Source organism: Perna viridis, chromosome 3 (assembly GCF_037379345.1).
Source record: "Perna viridis isolate PV_CMFRI_1.1 ecotype Kerala chromosome 3, ASM3737934v1, whole genome shotgun sequence".
In the NCBI taxonomy this organism is placed as follows: domain Eukaryota; kingdom Metazoa; phylum Mollusca; class Bivalvia; order Mytilida; family Mytilidae; genus Perna; species Perna viridis.
Window position 1 is genome coordinate 16,113,480 of NC_142447.1, and position 20,888 is coordinate 16,134,367.

At 32.8% G+C, this 20,888-nt stretch overlaps 2 protein-coding genes across 7 annotated transcripts in view; one reads left to right on the top strand and one right to left on the bottom strand.

Moving 5' to 3' along the window:
• The window catches only part of LOC148621183 (uncharacterized), a 41,476-nt gene extending 37,313 nt beyond the window's left edge, over positions 1-4,163 (bottom strand). Inside the window, exon 1 of the mRNA XM_088575290.1 lies at positions 3,607-4,163. Coding sequence (XP_088431416.1) covers positions 3,607-3,741 — 135 coding nt within the window. The 5' untranslated portion in view covers positions 3,742-4,163. The remainder of the gene's footprint in view (positions 1-3,606) is intronic.
• LOC148621184 (uncharacterized) overlaps positions 1-20,888 on the top strand; it is a 73,200-nt gene that overhangs the window by 27,696 nt on the left and 24,616 nt on the right. Inside the window, exon 1 of one of the 6 annotated variants that reach the window (XM_088575292.1) lies at positions 14,239-14,551. The exons of 2 other annotated variants lie outside the window; for them this stretch is intronic. In XM_088575292.1, coding sequence (XP_088431418.1) covers positions 14,471-14,551 — 81 coding nt within the window. In that variant the 5' untranslated portion in view covers positions 14,239-14,470. Of the gene's footprint in view, positions 1-14,238; positions 14,552-18,952; positions 19,088-20,888 lie in introns of those variants that run through there. 3 more of the 6 variants (XM_088575297.1, XM_088575296.1, XM_088575301.1) reach the window with 3 other exon arrangements.

Genomic DNA, 20,888 nt, shown 5'->3' on the forward strand with positions numbered 1-20,888 from the left:
TGTTCAAACTCTTGAGTTACTGGGTATCTATTAAATTGAAAAGAATTCCGTAACGGTTGTTTAAATATATGAAAGTGCTGTCGTGCTTGTAAATGTCTGTGTATATATGACGGTTGCCAATGTCCTTCTGAGGAGTAACACGAAATGGGCAAGTTATGAGATTGTAACACGAATACTTTTATTTCTTTACAATGTCATAGAAACGGCTAATTCACGACTAAATGGCGGAATCAGGGGGTGCAAGAGGTTGACACTCTTCCTTTTTGTTGAAGAATTTGTCATTTTCATGTGCAAAATGGGTAAAAATGGCAAATAATGTCCTAACACACCCTTTTTCTGAGGAATCCGGGCTGGCACTTCTTCTTTTCAAAGTGTCTGGGTCCGACTCAGCAATCTCATCTGTGCGCGAGCTGATAAATAATATATTCCCATAACGAGTGCATATGCTTACACAATGTTGTAAGGTTATGAATGATACAAACATCCCTCATTAGCAAACTTTCGACTACCAAGCGTCATTCAGTTGTGCATGTATTGAATGAACCTTCATTAAAATCGACAATTTAGAAATGTTGGGATTTCAAACAGACGTACAGATGAAGCGGCTGACAAGATGGGTTTTATATACCGACAGACCTTCAAGCCCATTCATGTCTACGTAAACTAAATAAACCTTCACTGAATACAACACTTATGACAGTTGGGGTAACAGACGTACAGACGAACAGACATGCACGCTGATTTCTATTTACCGTCAGTCCGTCTTAGTTTAAAAAAAAACGTAAACAGCGTTAAATAACGATGCTACCTTAGTTACCGGGTACATGTTCAATGATTAAAAATTAGAAGTACCCAAATGTTGAACGAATGAATCAGTCGGAGATATCTCGCCATATAACGGTGGTAGTTATCTGCCATTTTTTAATTAGTTTTATTGAAAAGATTATTGAATGGTTCGGAAAGTAATACAAATGTATTGAATTTAAGAGCCATTTCAGTTTTAGAGAAAACCATGCAAATTATCAGCATATCGAAAAGGGTATGTGAAGGTATGCTTATTGGTGTTAATATTTTACATCTATTGTGTAGACTTTGTAAACTATGTTTCTTGGGTGTGGACACCATTTCCTTGTCTAATATATAACCGGAAAAGGACAAAAAAGTACAAAATAGGTGACATATCTGAATTATAGTCAACTTGAAGCAATTCGTTTGTTCCTTTAATGCAAGAATAACCGAAGTTTTCTGATTTGTTATGAATTCAAGTCTCCAAATTCACAATAAAATCTTTCAACATTTTATGGTTAATTTTCAGTAGTATTTCAGGCTAATAAGAGTTCTACTTTGCGTATTTTGTAAAAATTCAAGTCTCCAAATTCACAATAAAATCTTTCAACATTTTATGGTTAATTTTCAGTAGTATTTCAGGCTAATAAGAGTTCTACTTTGCGTATTTTGTTAAAAATCACTGGAAATTTTAAGAAATGTGTGCTGGATTTTTATTATGGTTTAGAGTGAAAACGGTCACTTTATCTAGATTTATTTTGGTAATTTTCATTAACTTATGCAAATATGATCAAAGGCAAAACACGGCTTTATTATATTTTATTTTCGTGAACGCCAAAGATGGAAACATGTGCACACACCTAGATCACTAGGGCTTCTTCCCATGTATCAAAAGTACTGAGTCAATCCAATCCAGTTTAACATAAATTTGAAATTGTCGAGGCTAGAAATTGCAATGACAGTGCAGTCAAAGCACTAGTCGACCCGAGTATCTAGTGCACTAAAAAAATCAAAGATTTGCATCATATTTAGGCTTGTTTCATTTGCATATTGTAAATCTCATCTTCTCAAGGACACATTTAACCAGCCGAATATGCTGTAAAATCCCTCAAATCTCCCCCTACGAGATTAGAAACTGGTAACACTGAAGAGGTTCAAATGAATGTCGTTATAAATGTCGCTTATTGTGTAAAATTGTTGGCAATCTTCAAGAGAGATGACACTTATTCTCATTGAAAATTTACAAGCACCTTTCACACATATCTAAGTCCTTAGTACGTTTACATTGAAGGTATGTTGTGACTGACACCCAATTGTGTCCTGTTTTCTGCTTAATATAAAAAGTGTGCCATCACTCAGAACTTTATGCTTATTTCTCGGATTGTATAACTAACATGTCACCTCTAACTACAGTACGGTTTATTTTTAACCTCTCTCTCTACTATCCGTCAGCCAGAACTATTCTAAAATTCTCAGAGGTTACCTTGTCCTGCTCAGGTCAGGAATCGTACTCCCCTAGAAATGTCATAAATCGATCTGACCTAGTATTGTATAGTCAGGGATCGTTCTAGTCTAAACTTTCCAGAAGTCGTTTTGACCTGGCATTTTCAAGAATCATTCTGAAGTTGAATTTGAGATATACACATTCTATAACGTGCATCCCAAAAGTTAAAAAAAAACAAATTTCCATTATTTACGACCAAGAATTGTGAACATTCGAAAAACAGAAAAATAGTTCAGGAGTAGAAATCGTTCTAACCTAGAATTGTACTGGATCATAATTCGCTATTACCAAGTGAACATCGTCATGAATCGTTCTAGACCCTGACCCACTCTGTCATAAATCGTTCTAAAATTGTCAGCAGGACAATTCTAGAATTGTTATATTCTGACGATTTATGACAAAAAAAGAGGTTAGAAATGATCTACAAAGAATAAATAGTTGTAGGCGGGATGGAAGAGTTTTTTTAACTGACGTCTATTACTACCAAGAAGGAGCTTCTAGTAAGGCTTTCATTGTATTAACGATGTAAAATAAGTTTGTTTAAAATGGGAAAGACGTTGAGATAATTTTTTATATACGAGTACATGGTGCATTTGTTACGTTTCTCCATATCTGTTCCTTTTTCTACCCTAGATGTTAAAATGGTCTACATAGGGAGAGTTGGATCTCTGTTTAACAATCACAGTAATGCCCACCCTCACATATATATGGGCAAACGGTCTCTATAAAGAAACATGACCTTTTGTTCACTTTAGCAGTTTATTCAGTATCAACTTTAGATCAAATTGATTTACTCTTTTAACTCATTTTTAACCCTGGGTGATTTTAATCGGAATCAAGGCAACATCTTACAAAAACCATACACGTAAGTTTAGGAGGGTAAGTGACCACATGGCTATTCGTTTCATGTTACACACACGTCGTGTTTTTGTTTTTGTTTTGTTTTGTTTTGTTTTTTGTTTTCCTATTTTCAAACACTTAAAACAACCAAACGTTTCAAGCAAGGTCGTCGAAAACATACCAACACCAACAAAACGAGCGACTATTCAGTTGATATTACATACACCATACTAGTACATGTAAATGTTGCTATACAAACACATATTATATACAAATGTATGTATGAAGTCATATGAGGACCATCGAGATCAAGTATTTTATTATTACAATGCAATACATACAAAGTTTAAACTTTCTAAGCTGTTTCTTCGCGTTTAATTACATTTATAGAAATTAAGATTACTGTATACAAAGGTCATAAAGCAGCTTAATGTAATACATAGAAATGATAGAGGTTTTGAAATGTATATACTTACCAATCTTTCTGATATAGGTTTTCTCTTTGGCGTGTTGTATCTTGAAGAACCACTATATTTTCTTTCTGATTTTTGAGATTTGTTATAAGTGTCCATGTAATTTGTTTGCCACATTTTCTCTCCTGAAGGCGGCATTTTGAAAGTTCTCGCACCCTCAAAAACGTACTGAATAAATATATATCCGATTCACACTAATAGCGCCTTGAAAGTTCGGTAATTCTTCCGAATTTAAATTACTCTCGATTCATTGTGGTAGTATAATATGGAAAAGAAAACATTTATAAAATTGTTAAATATGTAAATTAGCCATATCGGATGTATTCAGTTGAGAGTTAAAACTTGAATATCGTCGTTATTCAAACTTTTGTTGCACGCAAACAGCATATAGTGTTTAAAACTCTGCGTTTTCAGACTTTAATCCCAAAGTAAAAAATCAAGTTTTCTTTCATTAAGTATTTTTGTAACTGTCAATCCTCAATCATCACTATTTGAATAAAGAGTTTATATATTTTAAGCAGGGTTCTACACGTAGTCCTGGTTTTTGACAGCAACCACACTATCCTTTCGGAATCCTATTGTATGTTTTCACATCCGATTGTAAAATGTTTTATCTACCCTGAATTTGGAGATCGAATCCGGTGAATAAAGATTTAAAAAGGATTAGATAATATTGATTTAAAAATCTGTCAAAATACTACTGTAAAAAAGGAATTTAAGAAGGTATTTAGTAAATAAATGTGCGATGGGATATTTATTGTACGTGTCACGCCGGGTATTAAATGATACGATATTTCAATTTTTGGTCATGAGCTAAATCAGCATGTGCCCTTTTGCATTAAGAGAAAGTAATGCTTGCGATTGTCTATGAAACAATAGGGGAATTGACAATATCGACTTGTCCATAGTTACAATAGCTCTGTCATTCTCTAACCAACGTAGACCGTTATGGATTTTCTATATAGAATGCTTATGTTCTCGACGAGGTGAATTAGTATATGAACTTATGCCCTTGCTTTCAATATTGGTCTTTACATACATGTATAGTGAACCGTTTAGTAATTGACTGGCCTCGCGGAAGCAGTTATTCGATTAGTTTTTCCAATATTTTCTATTTACTAATATGTTTACAATTGTTCATTCTATTAAACGAACAGAGCCAATAATTGGGCAAATATGGACAACATGACTCAGTATGGTAAAAAAACCAGACTAATACAGAAAGCTTTATGTTGAAAACCGGCCCAATACGGCTAGGCTCAATATGGACCTTTGCTTCTATTATTAAAGTACAAAATATGATTGTTTCGTCAGTTATAGTTTATGTCTCTACTTAAAAAATATCTATAAGATTGGAAATTCTAATAGTATTTTGTACACCTGGAATATGTTCTTTATTTTACCCAGTTGGTTAATAAAGATGTCATTGTTTTAGTCCAATAAACCTAACTACTAAGATTGGAGGCCAATATTTAAAAAAAAAACCAATAACCCTATATTATTGACTGACAGTTATAATATATGATAATCTTAGATATGATGAATGCTGTCAATACAATACAAAATGTACAAGTGTGCCGATACAACAAATACGTATGCTATCATATTTGACTAGGGAGAAGGCAGTACGGCATATCGGACTGGTATATAATAGTATTATTGCATAAGGTTTTCCATAGTGGCTTATAATTAGTTGTTGGACCGAGGCTAGCCATATTGGAATGAGGCGAAACCGAAGTCCAATATGACTAGCCAAGGACCAATAACTCACCCAATATGGAAAACCTTACGCAATTATACCTCTATTGACTAATTAGTCCAATACGTCATATTGGCTTATACCCCGTATTGGCGCACTTATATTTTGTACTGTATTCACAGTTTTGATTATATTTAGGCTAATATTCGAACGTTAGTCAATAATTGTGCATATTAGCTTGGTTATGATACCCGACTCAACGAGTGGGTGGTACATTTCAGTCCAAAATTTTATTTAAATTTTTCGGAGACTAACGGAAAAGGGTGTGATAAAACTTCCGATCAATGACGAAGAGGCATACGATAAATTCCGGAAGTGGACCTTTCTCCGCCTGCTGTGGCTTTATTAAAAACATTCGCTTTATAAGATACATCGAGGGGTAAAATATTACATTTATGTATAAAAGTATATGACAAACATGTATATATATATCGAGCATACGTTGTGAGCTAGTTTGGTTGCTGTCATATCTATTTCCTGTACGAGTAGGAGTATACCGGACCAGCAACTTTTTGTTGGTCCTCGAGTATACATATAGGACTGAGGTTGCCTAGCTAAAAATATGAGGAAAATCTTACACAATACATGTAACTCGGCGGGTGTTTCTAGAAAAGTAGAGGACGCTTACCCTACCGGTGCACCTGGTCCATGCTCCCAGAGTCCGAGTTGCTCATTTGCTTTTGTTACTTTGTATGTATGATTTTAGTTACTTTATGTTCTTTGTTGTGTATGTCTGTTTTCCATGTCTGGTCTTTGTCCTTGGATTATATTCGTTTGATTACCGCTATAACCTTTGGTTTCCTTGATTACTCTATGTAATACTATGATACGTGTATTTATTCTGTTGCTGTGTTTATGTACACATGATTTTATATGACAAGTAGTTTAAACAAAACTTGTAGACACACAAGTTTTATGTTTGAAATTACATAAACCAATGTAGGGTGAGTTCGCGAAAAAATGCTATCCTATAAAAAAAGTGCATTTTAGTTACATGAATCACGTGAATTTCGGACAACTAACAAATTTCTATTAACGTTTGGACTTCTTCTATACCAAATCTCCACGTGGTTCTAAGAAGTTTCTCCACCCTGGTCGTCATGAAGTAGCTAAACTGAAAATTAACGGGCCATACAAATAAGCATTATTATTTCTTTTAATAAAAAAGGAAGTTTCATTTAATATACCAGGGTCATTTTACATTCTAAAATGACTATGTCGGTGTCACCTGAATCACGGGGAGAAGTACATAGAATGGTAAAAAGACAACGTGTCTCAGTTACACCCATATATATACATACTATATATATCCTTTTGAACCAAAAACAAACACAATGAAGAAATATTTACATTAAAATTGTATTTTATTGATACTTTTCATTTCAAGTGAATGTACCCAAACGGAAATATTACCTAGACACCCGCCAGAGACAAATAAAGTGACAGTTTCAACTACTAATTGTAAATCAATCTATACAGTTTAAAGATTTTCGAATGTAAAACAAATATTTGATTTCTATTATGGACTTCTATAACCATTTACTTCTTCCAATAAAACAGTAGACGACGAAAGTGTAAAGGAAAAATGTCCATAAATACTTTTTTGACAAGTGATCGAGAATTATTATCTAAATATCTGATAATAATAAATTTTTTTCCCAGCTCTAAAAAACAGAGTAAATGTAGATGGGACCGTCGCATATCCTGAACACAAAAGGGAAATAATTGTAATCAATACCCAAACATTAAATTTTGTTACCCCATAACATAAAGAAAATGTATCCGTATGATGGTCGTAAAGTTTTCTCGACTCCAAAAGGAAAGAGCATAAACACCTGGCTCGGTTTCAGGTAGAAGCGACGCTCGTCTTAAAAGCCAAATGGGATGTGACGCAAAACCCGAATGAGGTATACAAACGTTATATCAGAGACTATCGTAATTCAAATAAAGCTTGAACTGACTAAATACGAATTTGTCCATAATCAGAATAACGCGTCCGAGTTTTGTGACATGGTTGTTGTTTTAGGGAGCTTGCAAGATTTGTTAAAATCACTGGGAGTTGCGTAGGGCTTAGGTAAATGATTGATATGCCATTTTGTTACGTCACTGTCGCAAGTGAGAAGTCAACTTTGATTTCATCACAGGGACTTGCTCCCACTATCAAATATGCAGCCCCACTAGTATATAAGCACGAAAAGAGTGATCCCAGATTTTAGGGGGCCTCGCTTAAATTTTTTTTTCAAATAAAATCGAATATATCAGTATTTACTACTCATCAATCACTTGACAAATGATGAATCTAATAAATAAACACAGGTATCATCATCAATTAGTTCTAATTAAATCAATACGATGATTTGAACTTCTTTTTAAACGCCCTATTTCTACAATCGCTTGGGCCAAAAGTGAAACTACTGCGACCTTGTATATATATAGCTAGAAATTCGAGTAGTTCTGTCAACAAGTAGATTCAACTGATCATAAAAGCCACAGATTGTTGGAGACTAAGACCGAAGTGGAAACAGAAAGAAGTAAAATACCAGAAATGCCGATGAAATACTGGCATCGTCCGTGAAAATACGTACATAGATAAACGGATATTTACCATAATCTGACATTGCCCTTTTTTTAAGTGTTTTGATTCGACAGAAGACTCTATTTAATGAGAAATAGTATATATCAGCATTAAAGTGTTTCCTTATCTCATTCAGTAACAATGGAGGGATTGTTAATTTTTTTGGTTTTAGTAATACTAAGATTAGCCTTTCACACATTCACTGAATAACTCTTCCATTTAAAAAGACTATGATAATCTCTTACAGTATCAGACTTCCCGTTCCTTCTTTTTGTAATATAATAACAGCGGAATTTCCTTGATTTGTAGCTTGTATAAGCTTGTTATCTTTTGTTGCCTTGTCTAACGCATAGAGTTGATATAAGATTCACTTTGAATTTCTGAATTAAACATGTATCGTGAAGATACTTTTTCCATATGGATAAGCATATGTGGTTTTTAACCTTGAAAAGGGAGACAAGTCAAAGAAATATTCAGGAAGTTTTAATTCTCTGAAAATATTAGATTTAATCTTAATGGTGAAGAATTGTCTTTAGTTGATGAATTTTAATATTTAGATATTAAATTTTCTGGAAAAGGGTGCTTTAAATCTAACAAAGACCGACTTGTACAACAAGCACGGTAAGCTATGTTCTATGTATTACGCAAATCAAGATGTTTACCTATAGAAATTTTGCTACAAATGTTTGATTCAATGATCGCTCCCATTTTGATGTATGGAGCAGAAGTGTGGGGATATGAAAATAACAATATTATTGAGAGATTGCATCTTGAATTTTGCAAATATATATTGAAAGTTACAAAATGTACACCAACATGTATGATATATGGTGAACTTGGTAGAATACCTATGTATATTCCTATTAGTGCAAGAATGATTGGTTTTTGGGAACGTATTATAAATGGTAAACCTAAAAAAAATTTCTATACTTTGTACAACATTTTATACAAGTTAGATAAAGAAAATGTGTATCACTCAAAGTGGTAAAACTGTATAAAAGATATTTTAATTAAGACTGGTAATATCCAGATTTGGAATGATCAGAATGTAGATGTAAATTTTCATTTATCCAAAAAGGTTAAATAGTCATTATTTGACACTTTTGTTGAAAACTGGAAAGATCAAGTATATAATTCCTCTAAATGTTCGAATTATAGGATGTACAAGACAACTTTTGGTTTTGAAAATTATTTAAATGTATTACCACAAGATTTATTGTATAACTTATGTCGACTCAGATGTAGTAGTCATAAATTGCCAGTTGAAACTGGCAGGTTCTTAGCCATTGATAGATTTGAACGAATATGTAATGTTTGTAACAAACACGAATTAAATGATGAATTTCATTATTTGTTCCATTGTACTCATTTTATTCAAGGAAGATGTAGATTCTTGCCAAAAATACACAACTGACAGTCCAAATACTGTTAGCTATTGGGAATTAATAAATTGTGAAGATAAATTTACTATAATAGGCCTTGCCAAATTAATCAAGATAATGATGTCTTTATTCAAATGATATTACCTTCCTGTTGTGTTCATTCATTGTGTTCAACATTGTTCATAATTGTATATATGTTTATTTTGTACTACTATGCTCCATGTTGAGCCTCTTAGTGAAATAAAAAAGTTTCAAAAAAGTTTCAAAGTTTCAAAGTTAAATTGATGTTGCATGTACAGAAAATAGGGAAAGCATATTACATGTATGTGGTGAACGAAAGATAACTCCAGAGCCTCAAATTGTACTATATACAAATATAAATTATATTTCCAACGGACCAATTCAGAAATTCAACTTCCGTCCTCGTAACCAACGTTGCGTCGTAGAATACGTTTTGACCAACGAGGAACGTCATTGAGCAATAGCAATCTCAGAATCCACACAGTTTCTGAATCGGTCCTTTCAAACTTAAAAAAATATGTATTGTCTATATATCCGATTGCATCATAGAGATTGGATGGGGTACAAACTTGGTGAGCTTTGTATGCAAAATAAAAAAAAGTTAAAATAAAAATAAATTTAAAAACATCAAATACGTATTTTTTTTCATGAAGGACTGCAAAACAAAGGAAATAAAAAGTTTATTCCTATGTAAGTTGAATTACTGTTTATGTTAGTATCAGTTATTATGATTATAGAGAGTGTACATGTAAGCAAAATGTCATATGGAAGAAACAAATAATAGCAATTGGGCTAAATTTTGTTTTTTAATTGTCATGGTATTTAATCTCTCGTATACTTATTTCTCCCTCACACAGAAGGTTACAGACCACCAATTCAACCAATGAGCATTTGGAACGTACGCAAAAATAGTCCTACGCAGAAATTACCCCTGTTCCTCATAGTGCTGTGAAAAAAGTTTTCATCTTATTTAAAAAATTTAAACAGTTTCTGAAAGGAAAAACATTTCTGTACATTTTATAGGTGCATTTTGCTTCTTGTGATGAGAAGCCTAATCTCCATAATGATTTTTAAATATACCCCTATCTTGTGAAAACACTGGGATTTCCCATGCTATTTATAGACCCTTCACTTCCGGTGACCAGTACTGCACTGCAAGTCTGCTAACCCCACATGCCATTCTGAGGATTGTGAGCTGACATATGTAGAATCATGCTGATATATAGTCATCTGCAGGTTAAAGTTAAGGTAAAGTCCAGAGAAGCCATTGAATATTGTGAAATTAGCATAGAAGCCTATGGGAAGTGGAATTAGTGGTTTTTAGCCAGAAGATGCATTATAATTTGAAACTCCGCTAATGACACTGACGCTGCTATAGTTGGCGTTACGGTCCAAAATCCAGGCGAAAGTGAGAAGCGTATTTATTTAAGGATAAAGTTGAAATACTGCATATATATGCTCATCGCTCCTGAAAGGTATGCAATCAGTGGCCACCATTCAGGATCGATGAGAATATATTCAATTCAACTCCCGGTCAAAAAGTAATAAAAATAATGCTAATATTCGAAATACGTTTATTTCTATAGTAACCACGACGTTACCATAAAGTGCCATGTAATCTTTTAGTTGCGATTATTCCCATGCTTCTTAAAATAGTAAGTTGTACATTGTAGAAATTGACAGATTTCCAAGGTCTACGATGATAGAAATATGAACTATTATACATGTTCATGTACATAATAAGTCATCTTAAGTTTCCAAATTCTACACACATTTACTGTACTTTCTTTGTTTTCTATCCGAAGCTCAGGGGAGAGCAAGATTTTCGCAAAAGAAAAGACAAATTGAATCATTTCCTAACTGCCCCGTACATGTACTGGATATACCATTGATTTTCACAACAGAAAATCGAACAAATAACAAAGAAAAAAACCAACGATGATTACGCTTTTTCCTTGTAATTACAAACAAGAAGCTCCCATGAGCCCGAATCGCTCACCTAGTTGAATTTTGTCTTTCAAGGGCAATAAATTTTACAAAAAGTTGTCCAAGAATTTTGACTCAAGAAGACTTTGGTAGGACTTATCATAAGGATCATTTCAGCAATGAAAGTTTCTTTCTATCTACCATAGTTTTCAAGATATTGGCTGAAAACTGTTAAAAAACCTGTCATTTTTTCCCTTTCAAGGGCAACAATCTTACAAGGAGTCGTCTGACAACTTCTATGCTTGACGAATTTTATAGTCCTAATAACAAGGATCAATTCAGCTATTGAAAGAATTGGCTAAAAAATTACGGTTTTTGAGATATATGCGAAAAACTATTGTCCGACCCCTATGTTCTATTTTTAGTAACAGTGGCCATGTTTTTCGACGGATCAAAAATTCCCACATCAATTCTATGGAGGATACCCTTAGAAACATTCATACTAAGTTTGGTTTCAATTGGTAAAGTAGTGTCAGAGGAGAAGATTTTTGAAAGAAATGACATTAAAAATAGCAAAAAACGTTGGAAAAGGACAATAACTCCAACATGGCTTAACGGATTAAAACGAAATTTTAACTGCAGATAGATTTCATCATGCTGAACACTTTTACCCCCCATGTCAGAATTTAGCTATATCTAACGGTTTTGGAGATATATACGAAAAACTACTGTCTGACCCCTATGTTCTATTTTTAGTAACAGTGGCCATGTTTTTCGACGGATCAAAAATTCCCACATCAATTCTATGGAGGATACCCTTAGAAACATTCATACTAAGTTTGGTTTCAATTGGTAAAGTAGTGTCAGAGGAGAAGATTTTTGAAAGAAATGACATTAAAAATAGCAAAAAACGTTGGAAAAGGACAATAACTCCAACATGGCTTAACGGATTAAAACGAAATTTTAACTGCAGATAGATTTCATCATGCTGAACACTTTTACCCCCCATGTCAGAATTTAGCTATATCTAACGGTTTTGGAGATATATACGAAAAACTACTGTCTGACCCCTATGTTCTATTTTTAGTAACAGTGGCCATGTTTTTCGACGGATCAAAACTCCCCACATCAAGGAACATGAATACCAAGTTGGTTCCAATTGGTCAAGTAGTATCAGAGGAGAAGAGTTTTGAAAAATTGTTAACGACGACGGACGCCAAGTGATGACAATAGTCCACTTGGCCTTCGGCCAGGTGAGCTAAAAATTAACCTATGGCTGGACAACGTTTTTAATACAACCGATTTTCCTTCTTTCTTTATGGACGCATTAACGATAATAAACTGAATCCTGTTCATATCTAGGAAGGTTTCCTGATTTTATGAAACGTGATAGAATTTAACGACATAAACAAAATAAAAATTACACTTTTTATCACGTCTGGTATAGTTCGATTTCACACAATGCTCTGATTCCTATAATTACATGTAAAGCAGGAAATAGTTTGAGAGTACATGAACCATTTTAGGGATGACCCAGAAAACAGTATTTTTTGGTTTATCTATGGTACAATGTTTTGTGGCTTTCTGTGAAAAATCGGTCGATAATAAATTTCCAAAAATCCCTGATACAACCATAATTAATATCCTAGTAATCTCTATCACAAACGCGACAACATTGATTCCACTATTTTCAACTATCTTATCCTATCCTATGTAATAACATTCCAGCTAATTATCCATGGAGCTTTTGTCTCAAAACTTATACACTTTGCTATACGTTGCACAGACCACCACACCGATTTTCGTTATAAGGCCAAGCGACTTAAACAAAAGTTACTTGAACAAAGATATGTTGCCCATATATTAAGAATTTCGTTCTAATAGTTTTATACCTATGTCCACTATATGAACGGCCCCGTGCAGGTCCGGGTGTTAGAGAATAGGCCTACAGCAGCCAGCCCTAAGCTTGTCGTAAAAGGCGACTAAATAGTGCTTGGAAATCTAGCCGGGGGCTAGGCGCTCTGTCCACAGAGCAACTGGGATGTGTGGCCCAGATGGTGGAATGGGGTAACTCTGGCGTGTTACATGCTGGGGTTGTCAGGCTATAATACGGAAAACCTGACTGCAAACCATAGTGGTGCACCGTGTTGGGAAAGATGTCACGTTCCTTGCACGTTAAAGAACCCTGCTGTGGTATTCGATAGAAGTAAGAACCTTTGCACTCCGCCACAGGAGGCTAAATCCCTCCCTTTTTCTAGTGCAATCAAAATTTTTTCGACCCTATTATCCTGGTTTTGTTTTCTGATTCTTTGAACATGTACGATTTCTCTTTGTCTGTTGACCTTTTGTTGTATCTGATTTCGCCTTTTTTCACTGATCCCCCTCGTTGGTATCTTTGGAATTGCTACTTTTTGTCTCTTCCATTTACAGGGAAAATATATTGAAATGAACATTTACTTATAGAATGTTTTAACTTATAATATATATACTGGTATAAACGAAAAACATAATAAATACTGTACCAAAGATAGCAAAATCATAATCGATATATCGCTGAACACAAGGAAATTGAAGGTATTGCTTGAAAAAAAGTACCTTTGTTCTTTAAGATACAACAATTGATTAGGAATTCAGTTTGCTTTTAATTATTTCTTGAGTGCAACACTGAGTAAGCTTTAGTCCTAGCGGTGTATTGATTAAGGTGAGTGGGTCAAACTCACTCCAAGTTGATAGAGTACAGTTATGTTTCTTGTTGAGTATGTCTTTTAAAATTATTTACCGATTCAAAATTACGAATTAGTTTGATTTTAATGTAAGTAATTACGGTCGTAAAATTCATCATTAATTTTCAAACGACTTAAAACCTAAAAATTATAATTAAAGTTTTGAATATGTTGGTAGATCAAATATATAGATATATGTCGTTTACATAAACACCACGCAGGCTTTTAATTCTAATGATAATTTTAAGCCTCCTAACAAAGGAGCACCTTCGAATGTAGTTTCGTGATCAATATGAAACCTGTTGGATCATAAAAGAAAAGTTTGTCCTTTCAAACTTGTGAAATACTTGTATAAACTTTCTGTGTTTATTACTAATCAAAGTATTGATTGTTTTTGTTGTTTGCAAATTGACTTAGATACGTGCCTATGTTTCTTGTGGCTTATATCTTTTCGCTTTCGTGAGAATCACATGAAAAGAAAATGGACAATTGTGAATGCATGTCTTTTCCTCCTTTGTTATGCAGGGATAGATACCCAAAATGGCTTCAGGACGTAGAAGTGGTAAGTTTATTTACATATTTTTGAAATAGATAAACTTTTTAGCACTTTAGTGCAGTTTCGATATGCCCTATTAAAACAGACTAAACGCAGCAAAACAGAAACCATTTACCCTTCCGGAGTACCTGATTGACTGAAGTTTTTTTAACGTCCCTGACAACTCTTCTGAGCATCACAGGTACGGATTTTTTTGTATGTGTTATTTTTAGTTTTTTTTTTGTGTGTTTTGTAACCTGCTCTTTATCTATATTTGTCCTTCGGTTATTCCTGGATTGTTTCGTGTTCGTATGTGTCCTATATATAGTTTAATCTTCGGTCCTTCTTTGCAAGTGCGATAAAAAGGGGAACCACATAATATGTGTAATGAATGTTGTTGTGACCTTTGACCATATTTAGCCGCTAGAAAATATTTCACTTCTTGTCTATGGTGGGTGGTTCAAGAAAGCATGATTTAAAATTGACATTGATTCAGATATTGCTGCTAAAACAATACAATTTTGGCGAAACTAGTCTAAATATTTTCCACACCACTATAGAGCAATTTAAATCTTAAGCGTTTTTATCGTTGCATGAGACTTCATTAGTCATGTAAATATAAACTAAACCAGATCGTCAGCACAACGAACATAGTCCGTTACTACCAAATTTTGCTTATCACATTCCAATTAATTTAATGGGAAAAATTCCCCACGAACTGCAGTAGTGAAACAATAGTTATGAAATAATCCACAGCTAAGATAAAATTGAGCGTTTTTAATTTAAAAGATTTCGTACACGTAATAAATTATAATTTCACATAAATAATTATATTTAACATATTATAATCAGTTCAATGCGTTACTTCAATGCTATCACGTGTGAAAAGAAAGGCAATAAATCCATACAATCTATCCGAATTGGCCACGTAAATATGCAAAACTCGTTTAATAAAAGAGAATGATATTTGGTTACGTAATGTTCCTTTATTAGTTTTTCAAACGCATGTGTTTTTAATGACACCTTCGATTTTTACCATAAAAGCAACTTTAATCGACATAGAATAGAAGTTATGATACTCCCATAGAACGCGACAATCAATGCATGGGAATATGAAAAAAAAACATTAAAAGAATTGAATAGATGTGCACTAAAACCTGTTATTTCAATTTGTTTAGATGGAATAGGAGTATATTTAACATCATATTTAATTTCAATTCGATATTTTTTTTTTATTAAATCATGACTCAACGTAAGAAATCTGATTTCGAAGGATAATTTGATGAACGAAAATAGTACCACCGTCATTATCTGTGATGGTTCATTTCGTTTCGTTCGCGCTTTTTACTGAAATTAAAGTTCGATTAGCATTTGAAAATCGATGCTATTGTTGAAAGTGATTGGAAATTAAATATAAACATTTAGATTTGGCTTCAATCTAATCCTAAGGTATATACATGATTTTTTAATTAGCACCTATGTTACAAGTACATAACGTGTAATACATCACACCCAGAGCCTTGAGTATGCCTAGTGGTAACTGTAAACAGTGATAAAAAAAAACTAATCTTTAAGAAATTGTTATGATATCGTAGGGGCCTTTTTTAATCATTTGGCTATTAGTTTTCGTTTGAATATCTATTCCAAGTAAAGACAGTTTCAATAATGAGTATAAATATATGTTTGTACATAGTCCATGTTTTGAAAGCTTACAATTTGAAAGTTCATTTAGTTTTACGTATTATTGAATTAGAATCATGATTTAATGGAACTGGTTTATTTTTTAAAAAAATACCGAAGTGCCTTTTAAGTGTAAATATTCGTAAGAATCAGGCAAAATGGGACAAATCAGAAACATTCATGTCAAAACCCCACCGATCACACAATGTAACATCATTCAAGGATGCTTTCTCTATTTGAAAATACCGTTATTTGATCTCTGCATCACAGGCTTTGCGCAAAAATTTTCAATAGAATCTTAGAAAAATAATGTTTGTGACAGAGTTATCTGCCCTTGAAATGTTCATTTTCAGTGCATTTCAATGAAATTGTAACTCAATGGTCCAGCATGATAAGGAAAATCTTATCTGTTTTCCTTGATTCTGAGTGCAAATAGTCAAATTACAATATCAAAATGATGGTTTTTTCATACCATGTTTCATTGAATGCCTGATTCTTACAGGGACTGACAACTTAAGGCGTATATATGGTATCAAATACTAAAATATTGACACCCAGCACGTGTTATCTTGTTATACATCGTATGTTGTTTCGGTTTTTTTTCTCTTGTTGAGGTCATTGTCTTCAAGACCTATTGCGACCACTAGTTTCTTTTGACTCCCGCTAGAATCTTGGTTCCCTTGATTACTCTTCTACTTTAATAGCGTTATAAAAATCATCCATATCGGAGTTCGATCACCGGTCTAGTTATATATGCCAAAGATTTTGAAATTCGCAACAAAGCGTGTAAAAAAATGCGAGTTTGAGATGAGTCTAAACTATTTGTTCAATTGTGAACACACTTGTATACGTTTAATTTTTATGACTGGGCTTGTGCGCCGATCTAGTACAAGCAGGCCTGATTAGATTGATCGAAAGTTCTGTTTAGTATTGCTTGAAACATTTTCCATAAGAATTTCAACGACCATAAAATAATAAGTAATCGAAAACAAACAGAAATAAATACAACATAATGTTTTTCTTATGTTTAGAACCAGAACGAAGAACATAATGTTCAAAACGTACTTATAACAAATACCAGTTATATATGCTTTCTCTGGAAACTTCATATTTCAAAAGAGTTTTGTTTTCGTATGATTAAAAACATGTTTCGTGTGGTTTTATATGCACAAAAACACACATTTTCATATTATGTCTGAGCAAATTTTTACATATGCGTTGCATTTTGCCTGTCTACATTGTTTCACCATATATTTACCCTAGTCGTTTGATTAAACAATGATTCAGTTTTGTTGGACGAATTGAAACGTTTAAAGCGTTACTTTTTACAGTTTTATCACCTGGCATGCCTAGTTCTGCTTTTAGTTGTCACCGATGACGATGCATTTTTTCAACAAAAAATAATAAATAAATAAATAAATAAAAAATAAAAAATAAATCTCTTTTATCACAGAATGTTTTTTCCAATATCTCAATTTCGTTTGTGAAGAATATAACAAGTGATTTTAAGTGACGTTACAATGAGGAAATAAATGTAATAAAGGGAATATTGATATACGTGTCTGTACTTTGGAAATCTATCTCATAACAAGGTATTTCTTATTCATGAAAACTTCTGCAGACTTATTTGAAGACTTATCAGGTCAACTAACTTTAAAGTGAAATGAGATAATCAAGTTTGAAAATCTAACTTTGAATACCGACTCGCGGTATATTACTTTTAACCATGGACCTTTGAAGAAAAAAATTGAATTACACCATAAAGAACATGTACTTAGATAGATATAGTTGGAGAAAATTTAAGTTTCCTTCAATAATGATAAAATTACATGTACATAAATTAATTTGAGATAAATACTGTAATCTGATTGGTTAAAATAATTTTGTTATATCTCAATGGATAGAAAAAAATATTGACACGCCCCTATTCAGTTAAATTCAGAGCTACTTTTCTCATGTTTAAAGATAAAAATATGTTTTTAAATTAATTTATAAGAATTTACTGTGGAAAAAAAATTGTCTATTGAAAAATAACATAAATTTTCCATGTGCATATTTTGTTTATTGCACTTTGCGCAATAAACAATATGCACATGGAAAATTTATGTTATTTTTAAACAGACAAAATTTTTATCATAGCCAATTCTTGAATAAGCTCAACACTGAAGCTTCGATCATTCCTTGTATTTCACATAACGTGTCGGTTATGAATTTGGCTTCATATTTTGATTGTTTGGTATAGATCACTTTTTGTACACAATAATTTTTTGGATTTAGATTTTCTTATATATTTAATTATAACGCTGCTGATGAGAGGTTGCTCCTTGAAATACGTGTACAGCATTTCGAAACTTGCAATATATTGGATTGGTAATTTTGTATTTCGTAGTAAAAAAAAATCCATTAAAACTTTAAGCTAAATATACACATATATAATTTAAAAAGAAAGTAACAGTTGGTATATTGTATCCAATTTAAATGATATAAAATGCATTCTTATTTTACAAGTGCAACCGTTTTACTGGATTTGGCTAATTAGGAACTACTAGTATATGTTGCAAAAAGTCTGCATTCTATAATCCAAAGGTTGTGTAAATCAAACCAGAGTCAAGGAAGTGATTTAATTCAGTACTAAAAGATTAAATAACGTTAATCCCTAGGTAAATACAGTGTTAGTCAGTATGTATTTCAAATGCAGTAAACCTTAACTCGAAATTTTCTGAATAAACAATTTGGACATTGTATGCATTAATGCAACTTCTAGCTATATGAAAAACTAAAGTGGTACTAAATCAGTGAGATTCAACATACATTGGAAATTAGAAGTTACAACCAAAGATGACTATTCATTGCCCCTCCAACAGACGTCTGATATACTATAAGGTAAGAGCGAGGAGGCCTTCATTTCTTATGGTATCTGTAATAATTATTGAAAGATTAATCAACGGAACTAAGATTCTAGCGGAAACCAAGAGAATGTAATCCAGGGACAAAGACCAGACATGGAAAACAGACAAACACAACTAAGAACATAAAGTAAGTAAAATAATGCAAACAAAGTAACAGGAGTAAATGAGCAACTCGGACTCCACTAAAATCTGGGAGCATGGACCAGGTACACCGGTAGGGTAAGTTTCCTCTGCTTTTCTAGAAACATTAATTGTTGAGTTGAATCGGAGGACTTCTGTAAATAACTCTTTTTCATGGAAATTATTTATTAAATCGAGCTTGAATCATTTTCCATACCGTCTGTAACACAGATTAGATAGTTTTAGTATCTCTTCGTTTAGATTAGATATTGTCTTTAAATTTTCATATTCTTTATATCCATCTGTGTTTTAGTTTTTAGACCCATATTTCAAGAAGTTAAGACTAATTTAAAGTATATTGACGTTTTCTTAGTTGTCAAAGTTGCCCTTAAAATGATTTATCCCCAACTTTTAACTGTTAAGTAGCAATCTTTATGAAAATCAGACAGAAAGCGATTCATGCATATAAAAAAACCAACCAAATTGTTTTCATGTTTTGCCATGTATTGGGATTTTTATGTCTTTGGATTGTCCTTCTATTTTGATGCTTCGGTACCCATGATACACCGTAGTTAACGCTGAACAGCTTATGATGATATATGCTGACTATCTTTATATTTCAATAGTAAACTTTATCGCTCATGATATTATTCTTTTTTTTTTTTGGTCTATTAACAGCATACTGCTGTATTTATCTCAAGGTCTCGATAACTCGATACATACTATTGTTCCTTTGATATACTCAATAATTTATTTTAGTTCATTGTTGTTCTGGGATTAAGGTCCTACTTATTAATACACATGAAAAGTGTTTTCACATGTGAGTTTGTTTAAATAACATTACAATTGTAAACGTCTAGTTGCAATGTCCCGTGTAAATACAGCTTTGAATAGTATGTTTGCAAATTCATTCTTTTGCAAATTTATTCAAATTTCAATTACAAATCTTTTGTGAAAACGATATATTGGTCCACAAAAAGGTCGTTGTCTGTACAATAATCAAAGTTTTTTTTTCTTGTATCGAACGATAGTGCTAAACTACCTACCATGCTCACACATGCCTTGAAGTCAGTCAGGTCTACTAGTTGGCAAACGTAGAGACTCAAAATGTACAAGCAGGTAGCTTAAGTCATAATTTAATGTAATCAAAAATAAACTTTTCAACTTAAAAATCTTGATCCTTGAAATTCCATGATGATCTTTACCTGAAAGTGAATCCATTTTCGTTCTTAAAAGGACAAATCTGGTACTCGATCAATAATATTTAAAAAAATCAAATGTATTTTGAACGAACAGATTCTTCCTTTTTTATCTTGAATCGTAAACATATGAGGAATTGGATAAATAAAAGTGCACGAAGTGTTTTTAAAGCTTACTGTATCCTGTTCAGAATATCAGCGCTTTGTTACCCTCGAATGAATATCATAGTTTACTTTAGTATCAGAATTTTCCTTATACAGAAAGGCCAATCAAATTAAGACTTGCTTGATATAAAACTCAGTTTTATAGTTCCCAAGCATAATGAATGAATTTGTACTTTAGATACGTTTGTATATTCACTATCCATCTATATTTTTCATCGCACATATTCTATATACTTGTAGAAACTCTTCACTGTATTCCCTGTTTTAACACATATTCAAATTAGCTGAGAC